The sequence below is a fragment of the Penicillium angulare genome (genome assembly GCF_028827245.1).
Source record: "Penicillium angulare strain IBT 27051 chromosome Unknown utg000012l_segment0_segment0, whole genome shotgun sequence".
In the NCBI taxonomy this organism is placed as follows: domain Eukaryota; kingdom Fungi; phylum Ascomycota; class Eurotiomycetes; order Eurotiales; family Aspergillaceae; genus Penicillium; species Penicillium angulare.
The window spans coordinates 1,416,907-1,443,932 of NW_026623171.1; the positions used below are offsets into that span (position 1 = coordinate 1,416,907).

Sequence of the window (27,026 nt, forward strand, 5' to 3'; positions counted from 1 at the left end):
ACCAAAGGACCCGTTCTTGGCACCTCCACTTAAGGCAACAATTCAAAAACTTTAATAAAGGTGTGATATGTGCTATACGATGGAGTTTCGATTATTTGGGAGTCAAGAAAAGATAGGCATTTCATGAGCGTATATTCTAGCTGTTCCGTGTTGAAGAGTTAGACGTTGGGAGCAAGTGGTGCTCCTTTTTCCAGGGGTGTGCCGCTTTAGGAGCCCGCCGAGACGCCATGTCTCAATGGCTTGGACGGTCGGCACCAACAGGAACGTGGTTCCTCATTATTAGAGTTAACAGTTGAGACAGATTAAGTTTCGAATTTCTACTTGCCATCACACGAAATGACTTAAAATCAAGTCGCTCACATCTTGCTGGGGTGTTCTTGTCTGCGGGCTTGAAGGCACTGCAGACTATATTGTAACCCGGCATTTACCCCTTGTATTAGAAGCGAGGATAAAACACGGAGCAATCCATAGCCTGTAAAAACTCTGGAACCATGGGCCGTAAATGAAGGCGCAGCTGCACTAGCTTCTTCAAATTTAGTGCTGAGCCAAGTGCTGATCTAGGTTTCCCGATAGCCGGGCCCTTCTACGGAGTAAAGAAAAGCTCCAGGGTCTACCAATAAAGAAGGAAGACTGTAGATTAATCCCTTAAAATATGTAAGCGGGGAGCTCGAGTGGAATCCTACACACATTTTCATCCATTGTGGTTGGTCGGACAGACTAGAAGGAGGCTGAAGGATGTGACGTGGCAAGGGGGCTCTAGGCCGACCGGCTTCTTTGTTCTTGTTAGTTTTCTATTCCTTGAAATAGAAGGCTGGACTTGATCCGATGGCGGCTGAGCAGAATTGACTTGTTTTGGATATTATGTTGATAGATGGAACTCAAGACTGTTGGTAGGCAATGAGTATGTGTATGCAGGTACCGAGGAAGCAACAATTCCACGTGCTTTTTGACTTCACCATTAAGTGCAAAGTCACACACTCCATAGATTCTTCTTAAAGGCGAAACCATACTTACAGTTAGCAGATAGCTCACTATAGGCCGACATCGGTGCGACCTTTTAACGCCACTGAGATATACTTTGCCTAGGTACGTACTACACGGAGTACTAGAATGATGCAGATCAATAAGGGACAGTCGGTGTAACGTCGCAATCAATGTATAATAAGATCAGACAATCATGCCGAATGAGTCTTACACTCCCTTATTTTGATCTGGAATTTGGTATGTCAAATTCCCTTCTTTCTCCAGTCCCATAAGACATTGAACGCAATAACTGACAAAACAAATAATAGGTTCGTACTAGCTATATAAGTTCCTCTGAGCAACGATCCCACTGTAATGAATCCACACTTGGAAGTTTTTTAAATTCACATCAATCCTACTATTCATCATAATAGAATTTTAACCAATGGCTGATGAGTGGATTTTATGTAGAGGGAGGATCAAATTTAGCTTCACTACTTTGGCCGTATGAACTCTTTCAATAGTACTTTATATAATGCCCCGGTAAGAGAAACTTCTACTAATAGTATCGCCATTGAGTTCCTGAGCCTTGGAATGAATATTTAAATAACAAGGTGCACAATTGTTGACTAAATAAATAAATACTGTGGATTGTGTTTCTTACTAGTATGGTCAACGTCACGTATCATTCATCGCTAAGTCCTCCAAACCTTGAAACTATTTACATGAATGTGTATGTCTCTGACTAGATCATTGAAAGTACATCATGATATCGTTGAATGACACGCATATCGATACCTTATTTTCCCCAGTCAAGAGTCATCCGACCGCTACTCACCTGATACTCGACCAAGCGCGGCCAAACCTCCTTGGGATCCTGGACTTCAACCAGGATCGCCGCATTCTCCGCACTGATGAACCCCTCCTCGACCGCACTGCGTATCCATGTAAATAACGCGTCCCAATATCCACGAATATTGAGCACAACGATACCACCACTGTGAATACCAAGCTGGTTCCAAGTCGTCATCTCCATAATCTCCTCGATAGTCCCAAAGCCGCCCGCCAACGTAACAAACCCCGATCCAGGTCCTCCCTTCGACACCTTTTCGGCCATGAGTCGTTTGCGCGTATGCATATCCTCCACGATCGTCGTAACTCCGAACTCCGACTCTGGAATATGATCCTGGTCTAAAGCTTCATCGTCGATGATGCGCTCGGCAACCTTGCCTGCGCCGTTGGTGAAAGGCGCATCGTTGCTCTTCTTCACTCTTCTGATAAGCGCCCGAGGAATGAAGCCGTGCACGGATTGTGGGCCAGATAGCGAGACAAGCGTTTTGGCTATCTCTCCCATTAAGCCTATTGTGCCACCTCCGTAGACGAGTTGGACATTATGCTTGTGGAATTCTTGCGCGAGTTTTCTTGCGGCTTCCAGGTGCTCGGGGGATTTGCCTGGAGTTGATCCGCAGCTATTTTGCTCCGGTAGAGCTTCATGTTAGTATGGGTTGCATGGGAGTGGGCGCACGGAGTACTGTATAGTGAGGGAGTGATGTGACTCACAAGACGCAGATCACGGCTGGCTGATTTTGAGCCATCGCAATAGTATGTCAAGACTCAAAGATATGAAGGATTGGATGGGTTCTTTCGATAAGATCCAGATCAAAGGAAGTGAATTTCCAAAAGAGGATTTGGACAATAGAAAGAATAAGAAGAAAGAAACGAAGAATGAGTCATGGGTTAATCCGGTTTTCTTTGTTCTTTGTTCCCGTTGACTAAGGTTGAATCTGGAGCTTGCACATGTGGAGATCTCCCCGCTTCCGATTTCGGAAAGTCCCCCAAAAGCGTAATAAGCTCAAGGATGCAAACGTCAGATATGCCCCACCTACAAAGTGCTTGAATTAAGTAAGGGGTGGAAAAGACGAGAAAGAAATGATTGACATCAGAGCGAATATTCGTGGGCGCGGAGACGGTACCAACCGAGCATTTCCATAGAATCCATCTCTTACAAACCTTAAAGTCCCAAGATCCACTACCCGCTATTATGATTGTCACCTGCTGGAATTTCATAAACTGGAACCAACTTCTTACGCAAGATGGCATTCTACCCGATTTTATCATTTGATGGGGAATAGGTCATAACAACGCTTCAGCTTCAGACAGAAAAATCAAAATTGATTGAATTGGCTGTTTACATGCTCTCGGAAATCCCCCGGGGAGAAAGCAACTTGGCCAGCCACAGCCCTGAGTCTAAAGATCGGACTCATTGAGAATTTATTATCAATCTAAGCAGCTGGGGTGGGTATTATCAGCGAGGGTTATTGATATAGCTGTAGATATCTTGTTCACATACAGCATAAGAATGACTCGATGTATAACGATGCAAAACATCCATCACCTCTGAAATATTTTGTCTACATAACAGGTATGCATTTAACACATAATGAATTCATATCACCGGCCAGAAAGAAAGCCAGTAAGAATCTGACTTCCAGCCTTCTCATGGGCCAGCAATTCTCAATATTAAGATGCAAATCACTTGGCCCTGCACTTTCCCCTAGACGTCATGATCGTGCACCGAGTCTCCGAAGTAAGAACTCCGAGAATGAGTGTTTATTGCCCGCCAAGCATTCGACTGAATTTGAAGTCATGCACAAGAGCCCAGGAAAATGCGCTAACAGTACATATGATAGCATCCCAGCTGACACTGCTACAAGCAGGATGGACATATATCGCATCAAGTAGCTGACGAGCAACCCCACGATAAGCTACATCTGTCCCTATATCCTGCACGACCAAAACAGTGAAATAGCCTTGGATAGCAACAGATGCTGCCGCGATCCACTGTAAAAATACCGCATAACGCTGGGTAGCTTTAGAACCCTGTTCCTTGCTTGCTTTAGAGGAATCGATAGGACCAAGGAGACAAGGCACAAAGACTAGAATGTGGGGTATAAGGAGAATAAACATGAAGTTCTTCTCATATGCAAATATCGGGACAGCCAGTGCGTCGACGAGCGACAGTACAACAGGCAATAATTCATACAGCAGTGGCGGATACCATTTGAAAGAAATGTCTTTCTCATTCGGCCGCTGAGAGACTGTGATTGTCGCGAAGAAGAGGTTTGCCGCAAATGCAATGCTAACGCACTGTCCAATAAGCATATAAACCCAGGCATGGGGAATACGGTATCTCCGACCTATTCGATTGATGAGCAATTTTAACAACATACACAACCCGCGTAAGGGACTCGAAGGGGAAATTTGAGAGCCTCGCTTACCTGCGATTCCAAGGAAAAGCCCCCAGCCGATCGTCCATCCAAAGATTTGACCACTCCACCAGACTCGTGTCGGGTTCTCGGAAACAGCTTCCCAGGCCTCTTGGAAAAGATAGGTTTTCTTCAGCCACAGACCTATGCGGACGAGCAAAGGCAATTCCAAATTTAAATAAACGAGTCCGTCGGGACTATTCGCCCAACTATCATATGAGTAGAAGAACAGTGAAATCATGTAGAACCAGGTCATGCCAATGCTCAGGGCCGTAAGAAATGTAAAAAGAAAGAATTGAGCCCGTCGCCAGCCATTTGCCCAGTCATTGTTCTTCTGCCGAGCTTGATATCGCACATATATCGTGTGACAGCAAATCAAGAACAACAAGATGATCAGCCCAAGGTACCCAAAGAATATAGAAAGGGATTTATAGTGCATTGGGACCTGTAATGCATTTAAGGCCTCCATATTGATTCAGGAGGGCCTTGAAGGTCAATGTTTGGAAGAGTTGTTCATTCAATGTTGATTCCGAGGTCCTTTTGTTTGTTGGTTGGCCCCAATTCCCCTCTTCCTCTTCGGACCGGCGCGTTCATGAACTCACTCCGGGCTCCGGGCCCCTATATATTACCGCCTGAGGCCACAAGGCAACAACAGCATTTGCCTCATTTGTCGGCTGAGTCATCCGATGAGTCAGCAAGGGCACGTCTTCACTCAACTTGCGCAGTTGTGATTCCGTACTCGAGAATACTCACGCGGTCCACGAAGTGCCAATAGGCTTCTAGAAGCAGTACAGAATGTCAGTAACGTCCCCTTATCTACTTGATTCTGGAATATTTGGGAGCCACTAGAGATCTGGATTATCATGAATAGTTTTTATCATCATTCCATTTCTTATCTCGTTCCTTTTATCCACGAATCTCAAAGAGAGACTGAGAAAAAAGGCGTCGGACTAATAAGGCAAGCAGTACCGTGATCGGCACAGGCCGAACAATATCCTTGTACATTCACCCATTATGTCTGAAGTCCATGGAGACTCAGAGCTGGTTGTGACAGGCCAAGAGCTTGATTATCCTCTGGCTCTGACACCGAGACAAGTGACTCTCCGGGATAGGGTGACGGTGGCAACACTGATGCCATTCGCATCTCCGGAAGAGGTACCCAAGCCACTCCTTAAATATCTCTCTGATCAATTCAACAAGGAAATTGAGAAAGGAGACACATATGCTATGTCCGAGCCCATTCCACTAGCACAGTTTGGTCGTTACTGGTTCTCTAATTTTGGTGTGGTCATGCTGCTGGGTGAGATTCAAAGTGCAGAGCAGACACATGCTATGGACAAAGCAGGTGCCAATTGGACCAAAATTTGCCTTGGAGGATTTCATATTCGCCCAAATTACCCTGGATGGAGTAGCCATGTTTGTAACGGTACTTTTATCGTTACAGATGCGGCTAGAAACAAAGGTGTAGGTAGGTTGATGGGTGAAGGTTATTTGGAGTGGGCACCTCGACTGGTGAGTACTCTTTTCGGGTGATCTTAACCCACACTCGGTCTTATCTGACTTAATGCGCAGGGGTATACGTATGCAGTATTCAATTTGGTCTACGAGAGCAATGTTGCCTCCTGTCGCCTCTGGGATTCCCTTGGGTTCAAGCGGATCGGCAGAATCCCGGGTGGAGGAAGGTTAAAGTCTCAGCCTGGGGAATTTGTGGATGCAATCATTTATGGCAGAGGTCTTAGCTTGGACGGTGAAGATTCAGTATCACAAGATCGGTTTGAGAAGATCAGATACTATTTGAAGCACTCCAAGTACCCTGGAGGAGCGGACCGAGCCGAAAAGAGTCGACTGCGCAGCGCCGCCACCCATTACAAGCTCATAGAAGGAGAGGAGGGGGAACAGGATAAGCTAATGCTGAAGGACAAGGAAGTGGTATCAGATCCACAGCAACAGTATGATATCGCCAAGGTGGTTCACCTCAAACAGCATGCTGGAATCAACAAAACTACCGCTGCTATTGCGATCAAATACCACTGGGTGCGAATCAAAGAGACTGTTAACCGAGTAATTCGAGATTGTCCCCAATGCAAGGAAACGCTCAAAGCGCCGCCTATTCCTGGTGCTAAAGAGGAGGATGAGTCACCGCCTGTTGATGCATCGGATATGCCAGACAGTGCCATGGATCATTCACAAGAACACATGGATGTTTCTCAACCGATGGATGAAGCACCAGATGAGCCTCCCAGTCACCATCCATTTATGAACCCGCCAGTGCCTCCTAACGTCCCTGTCCATGTACCTGGTACGGTACAACCCGTGGCAAACTACCAGCCGCACATGCCTCTCGATCCTCAGATAATGCAACTACAGCAGCAATTGCGGCGTTATCAGCAGCAAAATGCCAATGCAATGAATGCTGGCTTTCCGCAGGGCCATAATATGGGTATAACGGGGTTTGATGATGCGATGCGATATCACACAGCTAGTAATGCGTATCAAATGATGGTTGACGATGGCTCCGATCCTTTTCGACAAGAAGTGCTGGGACTGATGAATCCACCTCCGCACGACACTTTGCAACATGACGCCGAACTCCTTTCAAAATATGGATATGGCAGTCCCTCCGAGGGAAATTATGAGTTCAACTGAGCTGGTCTCAGTCCCAAACTTATACTTTGGGTCTTGCACTGTCTTCCGGCGTTGGGGTGACCTGGCAAGGTACAATTACTGGGCATAATCTGCATATTAATTTATTCGTTTAGTAGCAATACAAATTTTCTCATTCTCATAAGAATCATGTTTAAATATCCATATTCAGCAAATTATTCACCATAAACCCAAAACCGAATCCTCGTAGAAGTGTATAGAATTCACCGTGTGGAGTGGTCACCGCCTTGGGCAGATCGGTAGATTTGGGGGGGGAAACAGAAGCTCTGGGAAATTTTGGCGGTCGAAGATCAGCAAACCCCTCCGACCATCACAGACTCTCCTTTCTTTTTGGTTTCGATTATACGCTCCCTCTGTGAAACGGTCCCGGTCTATCTCGATTTTTCACTATGGCCTTCGCCGGTCAAACCCCCACCATTGTTGTGCTGAAGGAGGGTCCGTGATTCAATTTACCCCCCGTCGGAGTTACCGTGTGGTAGTGGGATTGACCCATGCTAACAATTATCCCCCTTTTTTATAGGCACCGATGCTTCTCAGGGCAAGGGACAGGTCATCTCAAACATCAACGCATGTGTTGCTGTACAGGCGACCGTCAAGAGCACCTTGGGTCCCTATGGCGGTGACCTTCTGCTTGTGGACAGCAATGGAAAAACGACAATCACAAATGATGGAGCAACAGTGATGAAGGTGGGTATTTTATTGTGATGACGGTCGACAATCCGAAGACAGTCGGGTCGTCATTGAAATGAAAAACAAATGCTAACTCGGATATCTTTGACAGCTCCTGGATATTGTGCACCCCGCCGCTCGCATCCTTACTGACATCGCCCGATCCCAAGATGCCGAAGTCGGTGATGGAACTACTTCGGTCGTTGTCCTTGCTGGTGAGATTCTGAAGGAGGTTCGTGATCTTGTTGAGCAGGGTGTTAGCTCGCAGACTATCATCAAGGGTCTGCGGAGATCTAGCTCTATGGCCGTCAACAAAATTAAGGAGATTGCCGTCGAGATGATCAACTCTGCTGAGAACGAGGAGAAGAAGATCGAGACACTGCGTCGTCTCGCTGGTACAGCTATGAACAGCAAGCTTATCAAGCGCAACCAGGATTTTTTTACGAAGAGTGAGAATCAACCCGGACAGAGTGCATACCTGAAGCATTTGACAGTTTGACTAACGGGCTTAATTTTTTTTGATTAGTGGTCGTCGATGCTGTTCTTACCCTTGACCAAAATGACTTGAACGAGAAGTTGATCGGTGTGAAGAAGGTCACTGGTGGTGGTCTTCAGGAGTCCCTTTTCGTAAACGGTGTCGCTTTTAAGAAGACATTCTCCTACGCCGGTTTCGAGCAGCAGCCCAAGTACTTCACGAACCCCAAAATCTTGTGTCTCAATGTTGAGCTGGAGTTGAAGAGTGAGAAGGATAATGCGGAAGTTCGCGTTGAGCAAGTCTCCGAGTACCAAGCTATTGTCGATGCTGAATGGCAGATCATCTTCAACAAGCTTGAGGCTATCTACAACACCGGTGCCAAGGTTATCCTCAGCAAATTGCCCATTGGTGATCTTGCTACCCAGTAAGTGTTATAGCTGGGCTATGATTTGATTTATCGTTGTACTAACAGGCTATGTAGGTACTTTGCGGACCGAGACATCTTCTGTGCCGGCCGTGTTGCATCTGACGACATGGACCGAGTATGCCAAGCTACTGCTGCCGCTACCCAGTCGACCTGCAGTGATATTCACGATCGCCACCTTGGTACATGTGGTGTGTTCGAGGAGCGTCAAATTGGTGGAGAGCGTTTCAACATGTTCTCTGAGTGTCCTGCTGCTAAGACTTGCACCTTGGTACTACGTGGTGGCGCTGAGCAGTTCATTGCTGAGGTGGAGCGCAGTCTGCATGATGCTATTATGATTGTCAAGCGCGCTTTGCGCAACACCACCATCGTTGCTGGTGGAGGTGCTACTGAGATGGAGCTGTCAGGTTACCTGCATGGCTTTGCCGACCGCAATGTCCCCACCAAGCAGCAGGCTGTGGTCAAGGCATTCGCCAAGGCCCTCGAAGTGATTCCCCGCCAGCTTTGCGACAACGCTGGTTTCGATGCCACCGACATCCTCAACCGTCTCCGCGTGGAGCACCGCAAGGGTAACGTGTGGGCTGGTGTGGACTTTGATGAGGAAGGCGTTCGCGATAATATGGTTGCTTTTGTTTGGGAGCCCAGTTTGGTTAAGGTCAATGCCATCCAAGCGGCCGTGGAAGCGGCTTGCTTGATCTTGAGTGTGGACGAGACGATCAGTAAGTGACCTGTCACCCCATTTCCCTTCTTTCCCTCCTCTCGGCGGAGTCACGTCCCTTTTAGAGTTAATGTACCTGGCTAACGCATGCACCTTTTACAGAGAACGAGGAATCTGCCCAACCTGGAGCCCCCAGAGGCGGTCTTCCCCCAGGTGCCGCTCAGCGAGCTCTTCGCGGCCGTGGCCGTGGAATGCCCCGTCGCGGATAAACGAGTTTAATGCCACCAGGAGATTTCATGGTTCCTTTTTCTTCAAAAAAATATCACTCACATACAAAGTACAAAACGATTGGGAGGGATTCTTTCTAATGAAATAAGGCATTGGCCCCGATGCATGGGGCTCTGCTTTTCCGTGTAACTATTGAGACCGTGGATATGTGCAGTTATGACACAGATCAGGGGAAATAGATGACGCTTGTAGACAACCATTGCTTCATTCATCTATTCAGTGTATATGTATACTACTGCAGCAGTAACATAACACAAGAGATCTACCATGGTCTATTGCTAGGAACAGGTATATTTCCAAGGCCGGAGTGCTTACTCCTGGTATTAGTTAGGTACATGTAATAGGTCGGGAACAAACCCCAAAGGAACCAAATGATATTCCTAAAGTTCCAATAGTCTAGTCTCGATGTGATTGATCCAATTGTACCGACCATGATGATCAATCAGCGTTGTCGATGGCCACAAACTGCTGCACAAACAGACAGCATACTCGGCATTGCTTTTTCCCTTTCTTTTCACCCGAAGTCTCCATTTCTGGCTCCACCCAAGAAGTAGTTTTATTATCACTGGTGGCTAAGTATGCCTTAGTTGAATTGGTTGACTTTTATTGCATTTTCCACTTACCAAGGTGGGTCATACAGGTACAGAATCTAGTAGAAATGTGATCTCTGTCTACTCCGTACCTCACGATGATCTGTGCCACGGATATTCCCTCGAAGGTTCATGCGAATCATGCACCAGCAGAGTTTTGCACAAAGCCACAATCCATGAATCCTCGAATAAGCGGGAGTCGCGGGGTTCTTGGGCTCCAGCAGGGAACGGGGCTGCCGATGGAGACACATTTGGGCTGCATGTCACATGGAATTCAAAGTGCAACAGGTCGCGTTCGAGCTGATTGAATTTATGTCTGGTCGGGGTATTTTCTTTTGATTCTTTGCCTTCATCAATCCCTGTGACAAATCATTGCTCAGCCTTACGCGAGGCCTGTGGTGAGTGGCAAGGTTTTCTACTTGGCCGATCACGGTTCGCATCAAAACCAGCGCTTTTTTCGTGTTTAACTGGTTCCTGCATAGGAGAGAAGTGAAAAGTGAAAAAGGAAAAGAGAAGCGCTTTCTATATTCAATCAAGAGACTTTTATTTCATATTTTCCTCTCTCTCTCATTTTACTCTTCAACGCTGTGCTAAGTATACAAATACCCTTGGATGACCGAGAGTGGCTTGGCGTTCCCGTACTTCCGATCTGTTTTGCTTTGCGGATCTTGCTCCACATAAACCCGACCTCGCCTTGCGTGTTTCTCTGACATCTCCGCGCTTTCTCGATCTTCACTTCAGATCGTGTCGTTGCGATGTCTTACTACCCCCCTTACCAGGGTGGTCCTCCCCCGGGATACCCTCCTCAGCAGTACCCCCCGCAGCAAGGTTACCCGTATGTTTGATACCTTTCCCTCATTGCGCGTGTGTTGTTGGGCGCTAAAGTTGACATCGTAGACCGACGCACCATCAACAACAACCATCTTATGGTGGATATCCAGGCCAGCAGTATCACCAACAGGCGCCGCCGCCGCAGCAGAACCCCTATGGATACAGCCATTCACCTCAGCCACCCCAACAGCCCTATGGATCTCCTGCCCCACAGCATGGTTACAACGTAAGTTATCACTATAGATCCAGCCGCATAACCACCTTCCCTGAGGTAATGATTGACTGACAGGATACTTTTATTAGGCTCCCCCTCAGGCCCCTCAGGGTTATCAGCAACCCCCCCAGCCCCCTCAGGGCCAGCGACCATACCAAGGCCAGCCCCGCCCAGCAGGAGGTTCGCATATCTTATTCCATCGCACTTCTTATCTGAAATCCCTCAGCGGAATCGGATGAATAAAGCATACACAGTCAAGGGACACTTACTAACTCTCCCCTTTCGATACATAGGAAGCCAATATGGCCAGTCCCAGGGAAGCCATCCTCCACCCCCGCCTTCGGCCCCAGTCTCGTTCGGAAATGGCGCTCCACAAGGATACAACTTCCAATACTCCCGATGCACTGGTAAGAGGAAGGCGTTGTTGATCGGAATTAACTACTTTGGTCAGAAGGGTCAATTGCGTGGATGCATCAATGATGTGAAGAACATGTCAACCTACTTGAACCAGAACTTCGGCTATGCCCGCGAAGACATGGTTCAGTTGACGGATGACCAACAGAACCCCATGAGCCAGCCAACCAAGGCAAATATCCTCCGTGCGATGCACTGGCTTGTGAAGGATGCGCAGCCGAACGATTCTCTTTTCTTCCATTACTCTGGTGGGTGATTGATTCCGGAAAAACATCGGAACGCACGTTCAGGCTAACATATGAACCAGGACACGGTGGTCAAACTCCCGATCTGGATGGTGATGAAGACGATGGATACGATGAGGTGATTTACCCTGTTGATTTCCGAGTTGCTGGCCATATCGTCGATGATGAGATGCACCGAATTATGGTACAGTCGCTACGCCCCGGAGTGCGTCTCACGGCAATCTTTGATTCGTGCCATTCCGGCTCAGCGATGGATCTGCCCTACGTCTACTCTACATCTGGTGTTCTCAAGGAACCCAATCTAGCTAAGGAAGCTGGACAGGGTCTCCTGGGTGTGGTACAGGCATACGCACGTGGCGATATGGGTGGCATGATGGAGACGGCCATGGGCTTCTTCAAGAAAGCCACAAAGGGCGACGACGTATACGAGCGCAATAAGCAGACCAAGACCAGCCCTGCCGATGTAATCATGTGGTCCGGAAGTAAAGATGACCAGACTAGTCAAGATGCTCAGATCGCTGGCCAGGCTACTGGCGCTATGTCGTGGGCGTTCATTGCTGCGCTGCGGAAGAATCCCCAGCAGAGCTATGTCCAGCTGCTGAACAGTATTCGTGAAGAGCTAGCGGCTAAGTACAGCCAGAAGCCGCAGTTGAGCTGCAGTCACCCACTGGGTAAGTTACCAACTCATCCATACTTGATCCAGATGTTGCTGTATCTTCCAACTAACCAATGATCTCATAGACACAAACCTGCTTTATGTTATGTAAGAATTGCACAGTTCAAATAGCGCAATGGCTCTTTTCGAACTCCGGCGATTTTTCTTGATTTTAACGACTTTACTCTGTACGTAATTTCACCGTTCAGGGGCTGGGGATCGCTGGATAGTCCAGGCTCCAGAATTGTCATTTACTTTTCTATTTCTTTTACTTTTATTCTTCTATGAAACTATGCTTTTATCTCTTGGCATTCTTTATTTTAAATGATATTTGAATTTCCCGACGCAGTGACGACACTTCTTGGTCTGTCTGACCTCATCGTAGATTGAGGCTCCGGGAAGATTCCCGAACTCTTTTCTTTTCCGTTCGAGAGCAGCCAGTATTGGTATTTTCTATGAGATGTAAATATGCCCGACGTTCCTCGTTTTCCGATCGCGCACGCATCATGCAGTCTTTTCTTGAACAACGACGCATTCGAAAACGGCTTGAGCAACAGATTGTTGTTAGACGCAAGTCATGCGACGATGTTTGGACCCATGAACGTCGCTATTGGTATCCAGAAGGCGGAGGGATCCAGTCCGAACAGCGATACACAGAGGAGGAAGCACCGGCAGCTCGACGACGAGAACATGGCCAGCAAACTATGGCCAGCGGCCCATCAATGGAGCCTCGTCATTCCGTACGTTCACATCTGGGCCAAGAAGAAGATATTGAGGCACAGGATCGTCACCCGGCGCTCAACATTGATCCCTTCACTATAAACACAAGGGATACACTGGGGACTGATGTTGACATGATGGTTACTGGCGTGGAAAGTCAACGAGTAATAAGAGACGTGACAGGGAGCATCGATGGCTCAACCATAGGAAGCGATGTTAATGCCGATGAAAAGGAGAAGATCGTGATTGTTACTTACGAGGGAGACTATGACCCGGCAGATCCACATAACTGGTCTTTCATAGGCCGTTGTGCATGCACGATTCTCGTTTCCTTACTTGGGGCTATCGTTCTATGGTCATCTACGATTGATACCACTGCTTTGGTCTCGACACGGAAGCTTTTCCATACAAGTTTTGAGCTTGAGACTGTCCCAATTGGTGGGTAATTCAGCATATCAAACTATTACAAAATGTTCGTATGCTAACACAGAACCTTTTAGCTTTGTTCCTCATCTGCCTTGGATTTGGTGCACTAGTAGCAGCACCCATTTCCGAAATCGTCGGGCGGAATCCAATTTACATTTCTTGCCTTCCATTGTTTATGCTTTTCAACATGGGAGCAGGGCTTGCACAAAATGTAGGCCAGCGATCTGTGTGCCGTGCGCTTGCTGGACTCTTTGGCTCAGCGCCGTTGGTCTGCTCTGCAGCTGCTATCGTCGACCTTTGGTCCGTGGTTGAGCGAAACTATGCCTTTCCATTCTTCTCAATCATGGCCTTTTTAGGTGCCGTCGTTGGCCCGTTACCAGGCTCAGTCATAGTATGGGCGCAATCTACCTCCTGGCGCTATGTAGACTGGGTTACAATCATGTTTTGCGGTTTTCTACTAGCACTCACCGTCCTCTTTCTCCCAGAAACCTACAGCCCGGTCATTCTTCATTGGAAAGCCAAGCAACTCCGTCGCTTAACAAACGATGACCGATACCACTCTCCGCTAGAATTCAAAGCCACGACTTTCGGCAAACGACTCCGCCGAGCGCTTTCCCGTCCTATAGTTCTCCTCTGCACTGAACCTATCATTATCATTCTCAGCGCTTATCTCGGTATCATCTTCATTATCCTATATACCTTCTCCGCAGGCTTCGAATCCGTTTTTCAAAAAATTTACAAACTAAACCCGGGCCAAGGTGGCGCTACATTTCTCAGTCTTGCTACCGGTATCATTTGTTGCGGCCCTCTAGTACTCGTCTCCCAGCGCCTAGTCCGTCGTGATATCCTCCGCGCTCGCGAACGTGGCCAATGCCGCCCAGGACCAGAATTCAACCTTTACATGTCCATATTCGGTGCCCCATTTATCCCAATTGCCCTCTTCTGGATGGGATGGACAGCTCGCCCCTCCATCTCAATGTGGTGCCCAATTGTCGCAGCTGGTGTCTTTGGTTTTGGCGTGACTTGTGTCTTCATATCATCTTATCAGTATGTTGCTGCAGCGTTTGAGGAACATCCTGCCTCGGCATTGGCCTCGTTGCAAATGTTCAGGCTTGTTACTGCGGGCGTTATGGCGGTTCTCGCGCAGATTATGTATGATAAGCTTAAGGTTGACTGGACTATGACACTGTTAGGTGGTATTGCGACTGTTTTCATGCCTGTGCCATATGTGCTCTATTTTTATGGGTGTCATATTCGAAAGTGGAGCTTGCGTGCATCGGCCTGGGGGTAGGGAATACGATGTATAGTTACTTCTATATAACCCATATATGAATGCAGTGTTATAATGTACTTACTAGTGTAATTTGAAGTATCCATAAAAGATGATTCTCTAACTATCTTTCTAGTCCTCTTTCTTACCCTCTTTCCAGTTGCTTTTCTCTTTTTGTAGATATCACAGTATAGGGGACGGTGTACTAAGCAATAAAGGTTTCTGCATGTGTGTTAGACCAATTCAAAGGCTTCTAGAGCTACTATATGGACGTAGATCAATCTGCTAATTTTGTATATAATAGAGGCTAGCTATCAGTGTAAACGCGCTTTTTGGTTTCTTTTTCCAAAACATAAAAATAAAAAGCAAACAAGCGAATTGATATAAGTATTGAATCAAGAAGCAACCTGGTCAACTTTCAACTTTGCCAATAATCGGAATAGCCATGGATTAGAAAGGTCCAAACCTGGGACTTTTCAGCAGTTTTTGTATTACTCTCTCACACACTCGAAGTGCCAAGCTTCTCAATGATTGCCACGCGCCGAGACCATGGTTCACTATCTACATAGCCAAGGCAAAAATGGGACACCGGCGAGAGCGCTCGCAAGACGGCTTTTGTGGTGACAACTTGAAGTTATCAGGAGATCCCCATATGGAGACTCCGATGCGGCGTTTGTTGCCTTGGCCGATAAAAATTTGAAGGTAATATCTCTGGCATGGAGCTTCTCCCTCCCATGCTCTCGAAGTTCGGTCTTTGCACAACTCACAGCCCTAATTACGAATCAGTGATGGTACAATACATATATATATATAGTAGTCAAACATCCATGAATGCCTATTAAATACGACCCTAGAGTTCTATGTAGTAAGCCTTTAATTATCCTAATTATATCTAGTGTTTTGTTTACTTGCTTCCATCCCGCCCGTGTCTATATACTATTTCCGCTCCATCACAATCTAATTTCCACGACTGCTTCATAAATGCCATGTGTCAATCAATTTCAACAGCGAATGTTTTTATATTCATTCTTTCGAGACGTTATATATTTTATCTAACGAATAATGTCTCTTCATGGTGGTAAACCTTGGAGCGGTATAGATCCACGTGATGAGTGTTGTCATTTCTTCCCGATCGGGAAGTCAACTTCCAGTGTTCAACGCGTTCAAACTTTTCGTCACTGGAAGTCGTTTATTATCTGCAAGGCAGTGATCAACATTTCAATGGTATCAAATTACGGTCAATTCTATGCCGGCAAAGGGAATTTCTCATCTTCCACATTTTCTCTCTCACCCCTTCTGGGCCCTCCAACTCTCACCCCTACGGTACTACCACATGTCAGAATGACAGAGCTCTGGGCCCCAAAGATTTCGATCACTCTCTACTCAGAAGGGCCCCAGACAGATTTCTCTCGAGGACCGCACTGGAACCATGAATCTCCTTTCCCACCCTTACTTTGGGAATCCACCTCCCCAGAGCAAGGCTCTCGCTCTCTTAAAAGCACAGCTATAAAAGGCCTGCTAAAGGATCAGTCAGCGCTCAGTCCCGAAATATTCACAGCGGTTCCCTGGATTATAGCAGAAGACCTCTGGGACTGTCTTAAGAGATGGTGTGTTCTTACCCCCCAGTCCATTTCGTCACGTCTACTAATTGTCTCCAGTAATAAGCAAACTCTCTACATGTGGAAGATAATGGTAATAAACTACGCACAGTTTCGAGAGTACACGCCATACTACCGTCTAGTTGCCGATAAATGCAAGCAGCCAATACGTCAATATTTTGATTTAATGAACAATACTAATTGCCTCTGGCGCTCGGTTCTGTCATTCTCATCTGATTTCGCAGACGTGACAGACCTGGTTGCACTGTCCAATATTAAAAACATCGTTGCCTTGGAGATAAACCAACATATGAGGTTCAATCAAAGGAAAATTGACACAAGCATGCAATCCGACCAGTCTAATTCGGACTCACTGAGAAGAGATGGCCTTCGCGATGGGATTGTGCGCAGTTGGATGGAGATGGTCCAAACAAAAGACTCATTCCAGCACCTCCGCATACTACGACTTTACAACCAGAAGAGATTGAGTCCTCATACTCTGACAATGTTTGAGAAATTTCCACAGCTAAACATCATAGTTTTGTGTGGATGTGATCTGTTCACAGAGGCTATGGGACTAGGGCCCCGCAACCAAAGACATGGCTTCAAGCTGGAGGGTTGGATAGCGCGGAGACTAGACTGGATCCAAAAAGAAGATTTTGATGATGCTGAGATGCTCCAACCACTGTTGGAACTCTACAATAACACTCTTAAGACGGGCTATCGATGTTTCGATAAATGCGCGGAAGAGGAAGATCCCACGCCATCATCATTGCAGTCCAGTCTCCCACTTATGGAATTTCAGATTCCTGAAGCTGTCGCTATTCCTCAAATGGAATACAAAGAAAATTTTGCGGCGAAGTCAATTGTTATCCTGGTCAAAGCATCAAAGCAACCGTCGTTGGAGAGGAAGAGGCCGACTGGTCACATTAGCTCCGAGGTTGGGAAGAAGAAGAGGGTCATGAAAGATCGGGGCGGGCAGGATCTAAGCAGTGTACTCGGTCAATTTCTCTGAGTCATTTTTCCGTCTTTCCTTGGGGCTTACTTGCCCCAATAACCCCTTTTTTCTTGTATTTTTTTTTTTTTTTTTTAATAGTGTGCATGTGCATGTGTGGTTGTTGGTGATGGATGGCGATACCCTTCACGTACCTCCAACAATCCACGTACGTCTGCAGATCTTAAGCAGACATTGTTCTCTATTCCATTACATTCGCAATTCTGTGATCATAAGATATGAGCCCATTGTACTTAGGTGAATCACCCAAGAAGTTTTGTTAATACGCGGGAAGGGACACTATGGTGGCAATGATCGTGCAAAATGGCGAAACAACTCATGCCAAGCAAGTAGATTATCATTTAGACCCGATTTGTCTCCATCTACCTTGTAAGACTACTAAATAACTAAATGTAGGTATTACGTACCCTATGATCTTCACGGGGTATTCCGTATACAACAGACCCAAGGTTAGATGTTAAGATCAGTCCTGTTGAAGACCTCGGGAGCCGAGGATCATCATCTATTTTCCAGGCGCAGCTCTGCATTGACTACGTATTCCTGCGCATCAATTATGTATATATGAAGCTAGGTCAAATAATAACATGTCACGTTATGGAGATTGTTCAATGGCATAGCGAAGAAAAACTGCAATACAGATATTACTGGTTATGTAACATATGAACTAGAAAGAGAACTCATGTCGCTAGACACCGATCCTCATATACACATAATCAACATGCCAAGCCGTTGTTATAATAGCTCATATTTGCAATAATTAGCTAGCATTGAAACTAGACTAGTCTCTACCTGATGCTTGTAGCTGGGAAGCAGTGGCCTGGAAGTGGGGCTTGTTTGCGTTGAAGATCGACAGGGCCGCGTGTTCGACTAAATCAATCCCAACTCACCATGAGATCTGCCGGTATCCATTGGGCTTTCTCTGCGACAAATTTAGCTGCCGATCAAGGCACTTAAGGTGTTGCCTCATCCTGAACCCAATTTGCTAATAATGCCTCGTAATCCTCAGCCGCCGTAGGGCTTCGTGATTTATGCAGCACCCGAGAAAGCTCCTCCACTCAAAACAAGACGGGGCTCTGATCATGACCTAATTTTGGTCAAATTTCATCATTCCGATTCGTAAGACGTTCTTTCTCGTTCACCCTGCATGTGAAGCATGTCCACATCAGCCGGCTTCTAGACTTAGCGTGGGGAACTCTATGTATCCAAATCACATTGTGTACAGTATGCCCTTCTTCTTGTCTCCATTGATGTGCTCCTTGGTTTCCCCATGGGTAAATAGCTGACGACCACATCGTGCAAGAAGCTGCATGTATTCTGTACGCATCATCTTGATTCTGATGATGTGATGGAGATATCGTGCTTCGTTCCTGGTCCCGAGGGGGTATAAAGAGCTGGACGGTTTCAGTCCATCGAGGTATACACTCATCACAACAAACAAGCAACAAACTGAATCATAATCACTTCCCATCAACAATTCTCTCTTTACCACCTTTACACATTCAATATGAAGATTTCTCACTTCATTGGTACCATGATGGCCGCTGGCCTCGTCGCGGGTGCTCCTCCTGCTGAGCGTCCAACCGATGTCTCGGGGCCTCTTCCACTGCCTACTGGAACAGACCTTCCTCCTCCTCCACACAACCAAGGCAACGATAACGACAAGGATAAGCGTGATCAGGGACCTCCTCCTAAGGGAACTGATGTCCCTCCCCCACCCCAGAAGACCGACGGTCCTCCTCCCAAGGACGGAGACAAGGATACCAACAAACGGGATGAGAACCCTCCTCCCAAGGGCACTGATGTCCCTCCCCCACCCCAAAAGACCGACGGTCCCCCTCCTAAGGATGGAGACAATGACAACAACAAGCGGGATGAAGGCCCTCCTCCCAAGGGGACTGATGTCCCTCCCCCACCCCAGAAGACCGATGGTCCTCCTCCCAAGGATGGAGACAAGGATACCAACAAACGGGATGAGAACCCTCCTCCCAAGGGAACTGATGTCCCTCCCCCACCCCAAAAGACCGACGGTCCCCCTCCTAAGGATGGAGACAATGACAACAACAAGCGGGATGAAGGCCCTCCTCCCAAGGGGACTGATGTCCCTCCCCCACCCCAGAAGACTGATGGTCCCCCTCCCAAGGGCCAGGACAATGACAATGGAAAGCGTGACCAAGTCCCGCCTCCCAAGGATCCCAAGGACGCCCCCAAACAGCCCTCCAAGTTCCAGGCCTAAGCTAGCCGATTTTTGGGAATGCTTAGACACTGAACTTTCTTGATGATGTTCCTTTCTCTTCATCATTGGAGTGCTGGCAAAGAAGGAACATTTTTTGATAGTATTACTCTCATGTGTCTGGTATAAGATTTGTCTACATAGGATATAAGTTAGCCCGGTTTATTTGAATGAACACACTCGCTTAACTAGGTCGATCGGATTTTTATGACCATTTCCTTGTACTTCAATTGCACACTAGATTTCTAGTACTCGTTTCAAGACATTGCATAGTGTTGAAACTATTTGACTCCCAGCTCATTTTAAACGAGATGGGTGTTATCTGTTGGGCTTGTACTGCTTGGCTACATCTATTCCACAAGGCTTTTATATGGCCCGCCATACAAAATTGACCTTGTTCTTTTCTGCTGTTTTATTCTTCGTATTAATCACCTCCGCTTCCATCTATCTGAGCACAAATTCCTTGACTCGTCTGAATAACTCAAAACCTTAGAAGCCCTGGTTGTTGTAGGGTATACAATTTTGAGGCAACTTTGGAAGTAGTTCAAATTGTTTTTCTTCAAGTTCACCAATACTACTATACTGCATAGTACTAAGTTCAAGTTCAAGTTGATTTTGGAAGTATATGTTTGCATTACCTTCCGGGCGAGATCACAACACTGTAGTTACTACTACTTTACATAATACTAGTACTACTATAAACAAATAGCCTTGGAAGCTTAACTTCATACATAAACCGAATATGAGTTTCTCAATGTATCAATATCATTAATTACCCATAAACGAATTAAGTAAATCTCCCAAGCTCTGCATTTCTGCATAATGAACGGAGGTTGCCGTAGTACAATTCACTGTAGAGGCAGAACCTCCCCCACACAGCGATGACATAACCCACGCTGTATGATTGGCCCACTTTCCCCAACCCCGCGTCCACCACCGCTTCTCTTGCCTTTTCAACTCTCGCTCATATGCTGTGCGGCCCCAACTAATCATGACAGACCGGCAAATTACTCGGGAGGCCTCCGATTCCTCCCTGAACGCATCTCTAAATTCTGACAACGGTACCGGTGTTGCCTCTGCTCGGTCTAGCACCGATTCTCGCCCATCCAATCGCAATAACCTCCGCGTCACACACATGCCTCCTGCAAATCATCAACATCGACAGAGCTTAAGTGAGACTCTTCGGGGACCGCCAGGCTCACCACGCTCTCGTCGCCAGCCTTCTCTCAACCAGTCCGCCCTTCAAAGTCTTATCGATAACCCTCCGCCACCCAGGAATCTCGACCCTGCCTTCATTGACCGCGATTGGAGAGAGATCTCCATTGGAGAGCTCATTTCTCCCGATGACCTAAGATTCGTTGAGTTGGATACAGGTATTGAAGATGCAACGAATGTGTGTACTTCTCAATGGTATTTGACGACTCTGGATAGAGCTAATGAAGGTCTACTTTGCAGCTGTTAATTGACTCCGGCGCGGCTGTGTTGCTCATCCGCGAGACTCCTCAAGACAAATCCGCGGTCGCGACATTCGACTATTCGGACCTCAACGCCTATCTTCTTCTGGCTGCTGGATTGGCTCATCCAACAGAAGAGCATCGTGCGTGGTATGAAGAGATCGCCAAGAAAGCCCACGAAGGAGAGAAGATTCCACTCAGGGATGTCAAACACTTGGGTTCGGAGAAAGAGCCACTTGTTACTTTGCCAACATCAGCGAGTGTTTTGAGCGCCGTGGAAGTCTTTGGCGGTGGTGTTCACCGCGTGGTGGTTACTAAAGAGACCAATGACAATGAGGTCGTTGGTATTTTTAGCCAGTTCCGACTGGTGAAGTTCCTCTGGGAGAATGGACGCAGTTTCCCTATCATCGAGCAACTTTACCCACAATCTTTGTCTGATCTGCGCATCGGTTCGCAAGATGTGATCTCAATCAAGTGAGTTTGATAACACCGAGCATATCTCTAGTTCTATATTAACGACCATTTTCCGTTCCAGTGGTGACAAGCCTCTTACCGATGCCCTTCGAATCCTGAATAGCGAGGGTGTTTCTTCTATTGTCGTCGTTGATAACCACTTCAATGTATTGGGTAATATCTCTACGACGGACGTCAAGGTACGAAATACTAGATTTACAAAGAAGTACCGCGCACCTATTGACAAGCCGCTCTAGCTTTTGACCCGCTCTTCGTCGTTACCCCTCCTTCAAAACACCTGCACCCATTTTATTTCAGTCATCTTGTCAACTCGGGGACTTATCGAAGGAAAGGATTCATTCCCCGTATTCCACGTAAACCCAGGCTCAACCCTAGCCCATACAGTCGCAAAGATTGCCGCGACTCGATCACATCGGTAAGGCTTGTTCGAGAGAAAAGGAAAGTGAATAAAAAAGCCATTCTAACTTGTGCAGACTCTGGGTGACGGATCCAGCATCTCCATCTTCCTCGGGGCCTCCAACCCCCTCTCATTCCGCAATCCATATGCCTTTGGCAACACCTCCACTGGGAGCTGTCCCTTCCCCAACTCCTTCTGCTATCTCTCCACCAGCATCGCCTCTTCCCCAGCCGGCAGCCTCTGTTCCGGCTGCTAGCCACGCTACCCCATACCTTCCAACCCCATCGCAACCCGCAACTTCATATATCCATCCATCAACAGGGGTTATCCCAACTCATACTCCCTCGCTTCCATCATCGGTATTGCCAGGGGCCCGTCTCTCTGGAAGATTGGTTGGTGTGGTTAGTCTGACAGATATCTTGAATCTCCATGCCCGCGCAAGTGGTCTCAGTCCCGCAGATCCAGCTGAGACCCGACGTCGACGACGCAGTAGTTCGGCTTCCAGTATGAATCCTCCCCGTAGCGGTGAGATTGGACGAGAACTATTCAGCCGTGGGCCTCTCTGATGACAGAAAACGTTATTTACGCCGTGGAAGCTCTTGATTTACATATTTCAAAGTGAAAGCAATTGTAGCTGTTATTTTGTACCATGATGATCACTAACCGTGCTGCACACTACCTACTCTCGCCCTTTACAAATATCTATACGATTTTTGCGCCTTTGAAGGCGGTACAGACTGCATTTACATATGGAACTTCTCCTTCGATGATATTTCTCGGAGTCTGTACGTGACTTCCAGTAGGCGGCTATCCTACCTTCTTCTGGCTGCACATATGGCAGCATTTCCGATTTCAAATGCCCTCTACGCAAACGCAATTACCTTTTCTGCTTTTTCTACGGCGCCCAATATTTGCAACGACCAAGTTTTCAGTCGTGGAACTGTTTTTTTCTAGCGAACCATATCATCAATACAAATCAATACACAAATCGAGACGTTCCATTCTATCATTCGTCAGAGATAGCTGAGCCATGAATCACCTGGTAATATGCAATGATTTGCAAGGAATGGTGGTCGAAGTAAACGCTTAGAATTCAACGCCACTGGGGGCCATGGTGGCGCTCAAATCCCACGATTCGCATAAACGGCGATCCTCAGTCTTCCCAGCCCTGGCAATTTAGATTGAGAGGTAATCCTTCCAATCCTACTGGCTCGGCATTCCTCCAAAGCGCTTCCACTGCGAGTTTTTCCCCTCATCTGAACCCGTGGCCTGTGGCGTCATCGGCGTACGGAGATAACTTAACGGCGAGAATACACGAGTCAGTCCGATAACAGCTCAATATCCTGTCTACCGAATCTGCCAAAGGCTAGGCCTCTATGAATAGCCATTTAGCTAATAAGTTGAAAGAACCGATCATGACTCTAGGCCAAATCTCCAGTCACTGTCCATATGCATAGCCGTAAGAGTGTACTGGCTACGCTATAGACCTCTTTCCTTTTGTCCTCTTCTTATCTATAATCTACATGAAATTTTGGATATAAGCTATAGGCATAGACTGTAGCAGAAGGAGGCACTATTCCAACTCATGGAACATGAGCTTACTTGTTCTTCCAAGAGGCGAACATAGTAAAAATCTGCATCGTACCCCAGTCCCATTGAACTTAATATCACCACGCATTTTCTTACTCGCAACTCAAGTGGACGGAACCGATAACTACCCAAGAAGATAAAGAGCTAAACCAAACCCAAGCCCAATAACTGACTCAAGGCTAGATCGCAGCGCTAAAGATTTACAGCTACTTGCCGATCCTCACAAGTCATCTGCCAGATAACCCCATTTCCTCGTATCGCTCGCCAATGAAGGCGAAATTCATCTCGGCGGCTACCAAGGTATGCTATCCAATCTGCTGAGTTGTTATGAGTAGATGCCGAGCATTTGGGACTAGTGGGACTTGGTGGCCTGAGCATAGTTCTCCTGCGTTCTGTTTGGCTGGGAGAAGTCACCGGATCCGGTATTCAGGGCGCTGGGATGAGGTTATGTTGGTTCCTACATATTGTGGAACAGGGAGGGGCATGTGCAAAAGAGAAAGTTCCTGGATGACATATCCTGGGGTGAAAGACATCCAGAGATGATCTCCCGGCTCCGTCCTGCAATATTAAACAATAGGATTTGTTAAGATAGGCTTTACGCTGTATAGGACTAGTGCTAGCTGTCAGCCTTCATTCTTTATGACAGTTCTTGGCTCTTGGTTCATGGGTATTCAATTCTATTATTCATAAGATGAGGTGATTGATAATACAAGACCTAGATCTAACGTGGACCAGATTGGTGGTATGCTAGATAAGACGCCATTACCTAGGACATATGACAACAGAAATGAGCCAGTGACGAATCACAGAAACCATAGAGCGAGAAGAACATACAAAATTAGAAACAGGAATTTCAGAGAGCATTATTTCCGATTCGAATGATTATTCAATTTCTGGCTCAACGTGAACAGACCTGTGATCCAGCCCCGGCTCTCAATCAATCCGCCACCGATCAGTGGAACTAGCCAGGCCACCAAGAGAAACGGAAGATAAATTCCCCTAATCGAGGGCTAGGAATATGATTGGCCGATCCCCTCAACATCCCTTACAGGGATCATGGGCTCGATAAGGCATCATTTCCCCATCCAGATAGCGTCAAACAGGGTATTTGACCATGAACACGTTTTATTTCATCATAGTCAAGTATTGACCACTGTGCTTCCATGTAATGCGGAGCAGAACCGAGCGAAAGAACCCTGACTTGCCTTTACGATGTAGATACGTTCAGGGCGACGTTTGGACCTGCATTACTTGATCGGGAGGAAATGATCTATCAAAAGCTTGAAATGGTGATCAGGCCTCCTGGAAAACCGCGCCTCTACCCAGAGAATATCCGATTCCTCGGGGAAGTGTAAGGGGATATAGACTTTTGTTCTAGTCGCGCATGGACTCACTATGCGACCAGATCTCAGATCCCGAATCCACACTAATTCCACAAAACGTGCGAGAAAAAGAAGCAAAAACAAGGCGGCGGATACGTGCAGCATGCATGTAATTGCCGACAGAAATAACGGTCTAGCCGAGGACTGAGCGTATCGTATCTTCATTTTGCTATCTATATATTAGTTTGCTTCCGAGGCCAACTTGGACGTTTTACCCACTCTAGGCCCTGCCATAGTTAGTCGAGAATGCTCTCCCGGATTTTGGATCAGTAATCAATCATATGAATTTCGCCCAGTCCCAAGGCACTTGGCAGAGATACCACACACCAATCGACCCCCCGGATGCGTGCACGGTGATCCGAGTACGGGCAAAGCCAGGGTTGTTCCAGGGTTTGGCTTGGCATGGATCCACTAAGGGAATAGTAAAGTCTTGTTAAGCAGGGATATCCATGGGCGCGCGGGAGCCGTGGCCGGTTCTCAACTCTGGCGTGTTAGTCTCGATGCGGGAAAGTGGTCTGTGCGGTGTAGCTGCAACCTTAACCCCGCAATTTCGATGAGGAAATTGTAGCGCGAGGATGTCTATAGGTGATTAGAAATGGATTTGTCAAACGGTTTTTACGTTATCTTATGTTATTTTGAGGTAAGCAGCGTGATTGTTGCCTTTGGTGAAGTTTCCTAGTTATTATGGCTCCTTAGAGGCTAGCGGGTTACTTACATCCATAGCAAATAAAGGACAATGAAGAAAGTACAATGAACAAAGTGTGAGGAACAAAGCAAGAAGATAATAGTTGACAGTATTCAGTACATTGTGTTCTTGGATTAAAAAAAAAGTCCCGTTCATCGTCGATCCATGCCGATCAATCCAGGTCGCCGGGATTGCCAGATTCGTCCTGAAATCCGATTGGGGATCCTTACTTCAGCTTTCGTAGCCCTGACCTCATATGAACTCACTCGCAACCTGTCAGTCCAGCCAAGCTACACTATCAATAAGCACTAGCGTACTATTGCCTCATACTGTCGGATCACCGGAGCAAAAGAGACCAACAAGGCTCCAAGACCGAACTAAACTATGTTCTTTAGCTCCCAAAGCCACAAACAAACCACAACCCCAAACTCCGAAGCAAGTCAACCGCGAAAGACAAATGATTATCAATCGTCCAAATTAAGTGACAGAATACGAGAAGCTAAGTCAATCAACCAGTGCTCAACCCTATCTCTCAGGGTGTAATAGGCCAAACATTCAGCCAGAACGAAGTAGGCACGTGTTCCATTAAACGACCTTGGAACACGGCACAAATGAGGGGTCGATCGTGTTCTAGTACTGTATAGACAAGGTCTTGCTTTGATAGAGTCTGTGTTTCGACTAATTACGTCTCTGTCCCGTTTACTTGGATTTCCATTTCATTTCAAGAATACGTTTATCTTCGCCACCCGTCTCTAGTGTTGGCGTGTCGAAGAACAGCCTTGAACAAAAGTACCTGTTTCCATTTAGTAAGAGAGTTTGGTGGTAGCATGTGAGCTCACATTAGCACCAGTATTAATCCTTCCAAGGTAGTTGGGGGCCACTAAGACGGGGAGTTGAGGGGTATTGGTATCGGGGAGGAAGGCATACCCACCCTGAGGCTATTAGTGTGGAGTTTGAGGTAGTTGGTTTCCCACTTTTTCCTCTGGTCTGTACTACTTGAACAGACGGTTCGTTGAACACTTTTCTTGGCTGCGACCTGAGTCAAAAGTGGTCGTGGTGGAGATCTGAGCTTCAGTGAAGTTGTAGCTTGAAAATGGAACTGGAACTGGAGCTATAGCTGGCACGGCCCGTGGACAAGCGAGAGATGAATTCTCTGGATCTCAAATTAGTGGGTGGTGAATTGAACAAATACAGGCGATGAAGTGGTTAGAAGCGTGTGATGTGGCCGCATCCGGAAGTGATTGTTTGCGGCGCAATGCAACGCCAAAGTTTAAGGTCCTGGGCTGTGGAGACTTTGAACTCTCTACTAGTATGAGATAAGTAAGAGATGCATTGAAAAGAAAAATTCCTTGGTAGATTTCTATTCCCACTAAACTAAATACAAACGTACAAGGATTGTGGAATGGCGTATGTTACTTATAATGTGTTT

The 27,026-nt window shown here is 46.8% G+C and overlaps 9 protein-coding genes across 9 annotated transcripts; 7 read left to right on the forward strand and 2 right to left on the reverse strand.

The window, feature by feature from the left end:
- Nucleotides 1-1,762: 1,762 nt before the first annotated feature.
- Nucleotides 1,763-2,558, reverse strand: N7478_013181 (LOG family protein; the record flags this gene model as incomplete). Its single annotated transcript, XM_056929391.1, has 2 exons — nt 1,763-2,432; nt 2,524-2,558. The coding sequence occupies 2 exons, from the start codon at nt 2,556-2,558 to the stop codon at nt 1,763-1,765; spliced, it is 705 nt and encodes a 234-aa protein (XP_056772753.1).
- Nucleotides 2,559-3,573: 1,015 nt separating this feature from the next.
- On the reverse strand, nt 3,574-4,485 carry N7478_013182 (uncharacterized protein; the record flags this gene model as incomplete). Its single annotated transcript, XM_056929392.1, has 2 exons — nt 3,574-4,160; nt 4,242-4,485. The coding sequence occupies 2 exons, from the start codon at nt 4,483-4,485 to the stop codon at nt 3,574-3,576; spliced, it is 831 nt and encodes a 276-aa protein (XP_056772754.1).
- A 758-nt stretch (nt 4,486-5,243) lies between these two features.
- N7478_013183 (putative histone acetyltransferase Spt10) lies at nt 5,244-6,875 on the forward strand (the record flags this gene model as incomplete). The annotated part of the gene is made up of 2 exons (XM_056929393.1): nt 5,244-5,741; nt 5,802-6,875. The coding sequence occupies 2 exons, from the start codon at nt 5,244-5,246 to the stop codon at nt 6,873-6,875; spliced, it is 1,572 nt and encodes a 523-aa protein (XP_056772755.1).
- Nucleotides 6,876-7,282: 407 nt separating this feature from the next.
- N7478_013184 (chaperonin-containing T-complex subunit CCT7) lies at nt 7,283-9,388 on the forward strand (the record flags this gene model as incomplete). Its single annotated transcript, XM_056929394.1, has 6 exons — nt 7,283-7,328; nt 7,414-7,580; nt 7,675-8,011; nt 8,089-8,461; nt 8,519-9,180; nt 9,282-9,388. The coding sequence occupies 6 exons, from the start codon at nt 7,283-7,285 to the stop codon at nt 9,386-9,388; spliced, it is 1,692 nt and encodes a 563-aa protein (XP_056772756.1).
- A 1,364-nt stretch (nt 9,389-10,752) lies between these two features.
- N7478_013185 (caspase family protein) lies at nt 10,753-12,468 on the forward strand (the record flags this gene model as incomplete). The annotated part of the gene is made up of 6 exons (XM_056929395.1): nt 10,753-10,832; nt 10,895-11,054; nt 11,132-11,222; nt 11,336-11,708; nt 11,747-12,372; nt 12,443-12,468. 6 exons carry the CDS (start codon nt 10,753-10,755, stop codon nt 12,466-12,468), a joined length of 1,356 nt encoding a protein of 451 aa, XP_056772757.1.
- A 394-nt stretch (nt 12,469-12,862) lies between these two features.
- N7478_013186 (MFS transporter) lies at nt 12,863-14,793 on the forward strand (the record flags this gene model as incomplete). Its single annotated transcript, XM_056929396.1, has 2 exons — nt 12,863-13,514; nt 13,577-14,793. 2 exons carry the CDS (start codon nt 12,863-12,865, stop codon nt 14,791-14,793), a joined length of 1,869 nt encoding a protein of 622 aa, XP_056772758.1.
- A 1,320-nt stretch (nt 14,794-16,113) lies between these two features.
- N7478_013187 (uncharacterized protein) lies at nt 16,114-17,385 on the forward strand (the record flags this gene model as incomplete). The annotated part of the gene is made up of 1 exon (XM_056929397.1): nt 16,114-17,385. One exon carries the CDS (start codon nt 16,114-16,116, stop codon nt 17,383-17,385), a length of 1,272 nt encoding a protein of 423 aa, XP_056772759.1.
- Nucleotides 17,386-18,889: 1,504 nt separating this feature from the next.
- N7478_013188 (uncharacterized protein) lies at nt 18,890-19,618 on the forward strand (the record flags this gene model as incomplete). The annotated part of the gene is made up of 1 exon (XM_056929398.1): nt 18,890-19,618. The coding sequence occupies one exon, from the start codon at nt 18,890-18,892 to the stop codon at nt 19,616-19,618; it is 729 nt and encodes a 242-aa protein (XP_056772760.1).
- A 988-nt stretch (nt 19,619-20,606) lies between these two features.
- N7478_013189 (uncharacterized protein) lies at nt 20,607-22,506 on the forward strand (the record flags this gene model as incomplete). Its single annotated transcript, XM_056929399.1, has 5 exons — nt 20,607-21,008; nt 21,071-21,543; nt 21,605-21,722; nt 21,780-21,958; nt 22,017-22,506. The coding sequence occupies 5 exons, from the start codon at nt 20,607-20,609 to the stop codon at nt 22,504-22,506; spliced, it is 1,662 nt and encodes a 553-aa protein (XP_056772761.1).
- Nucleotides 22,507-27,026: the final 4,520 nt, after the last annotated feature.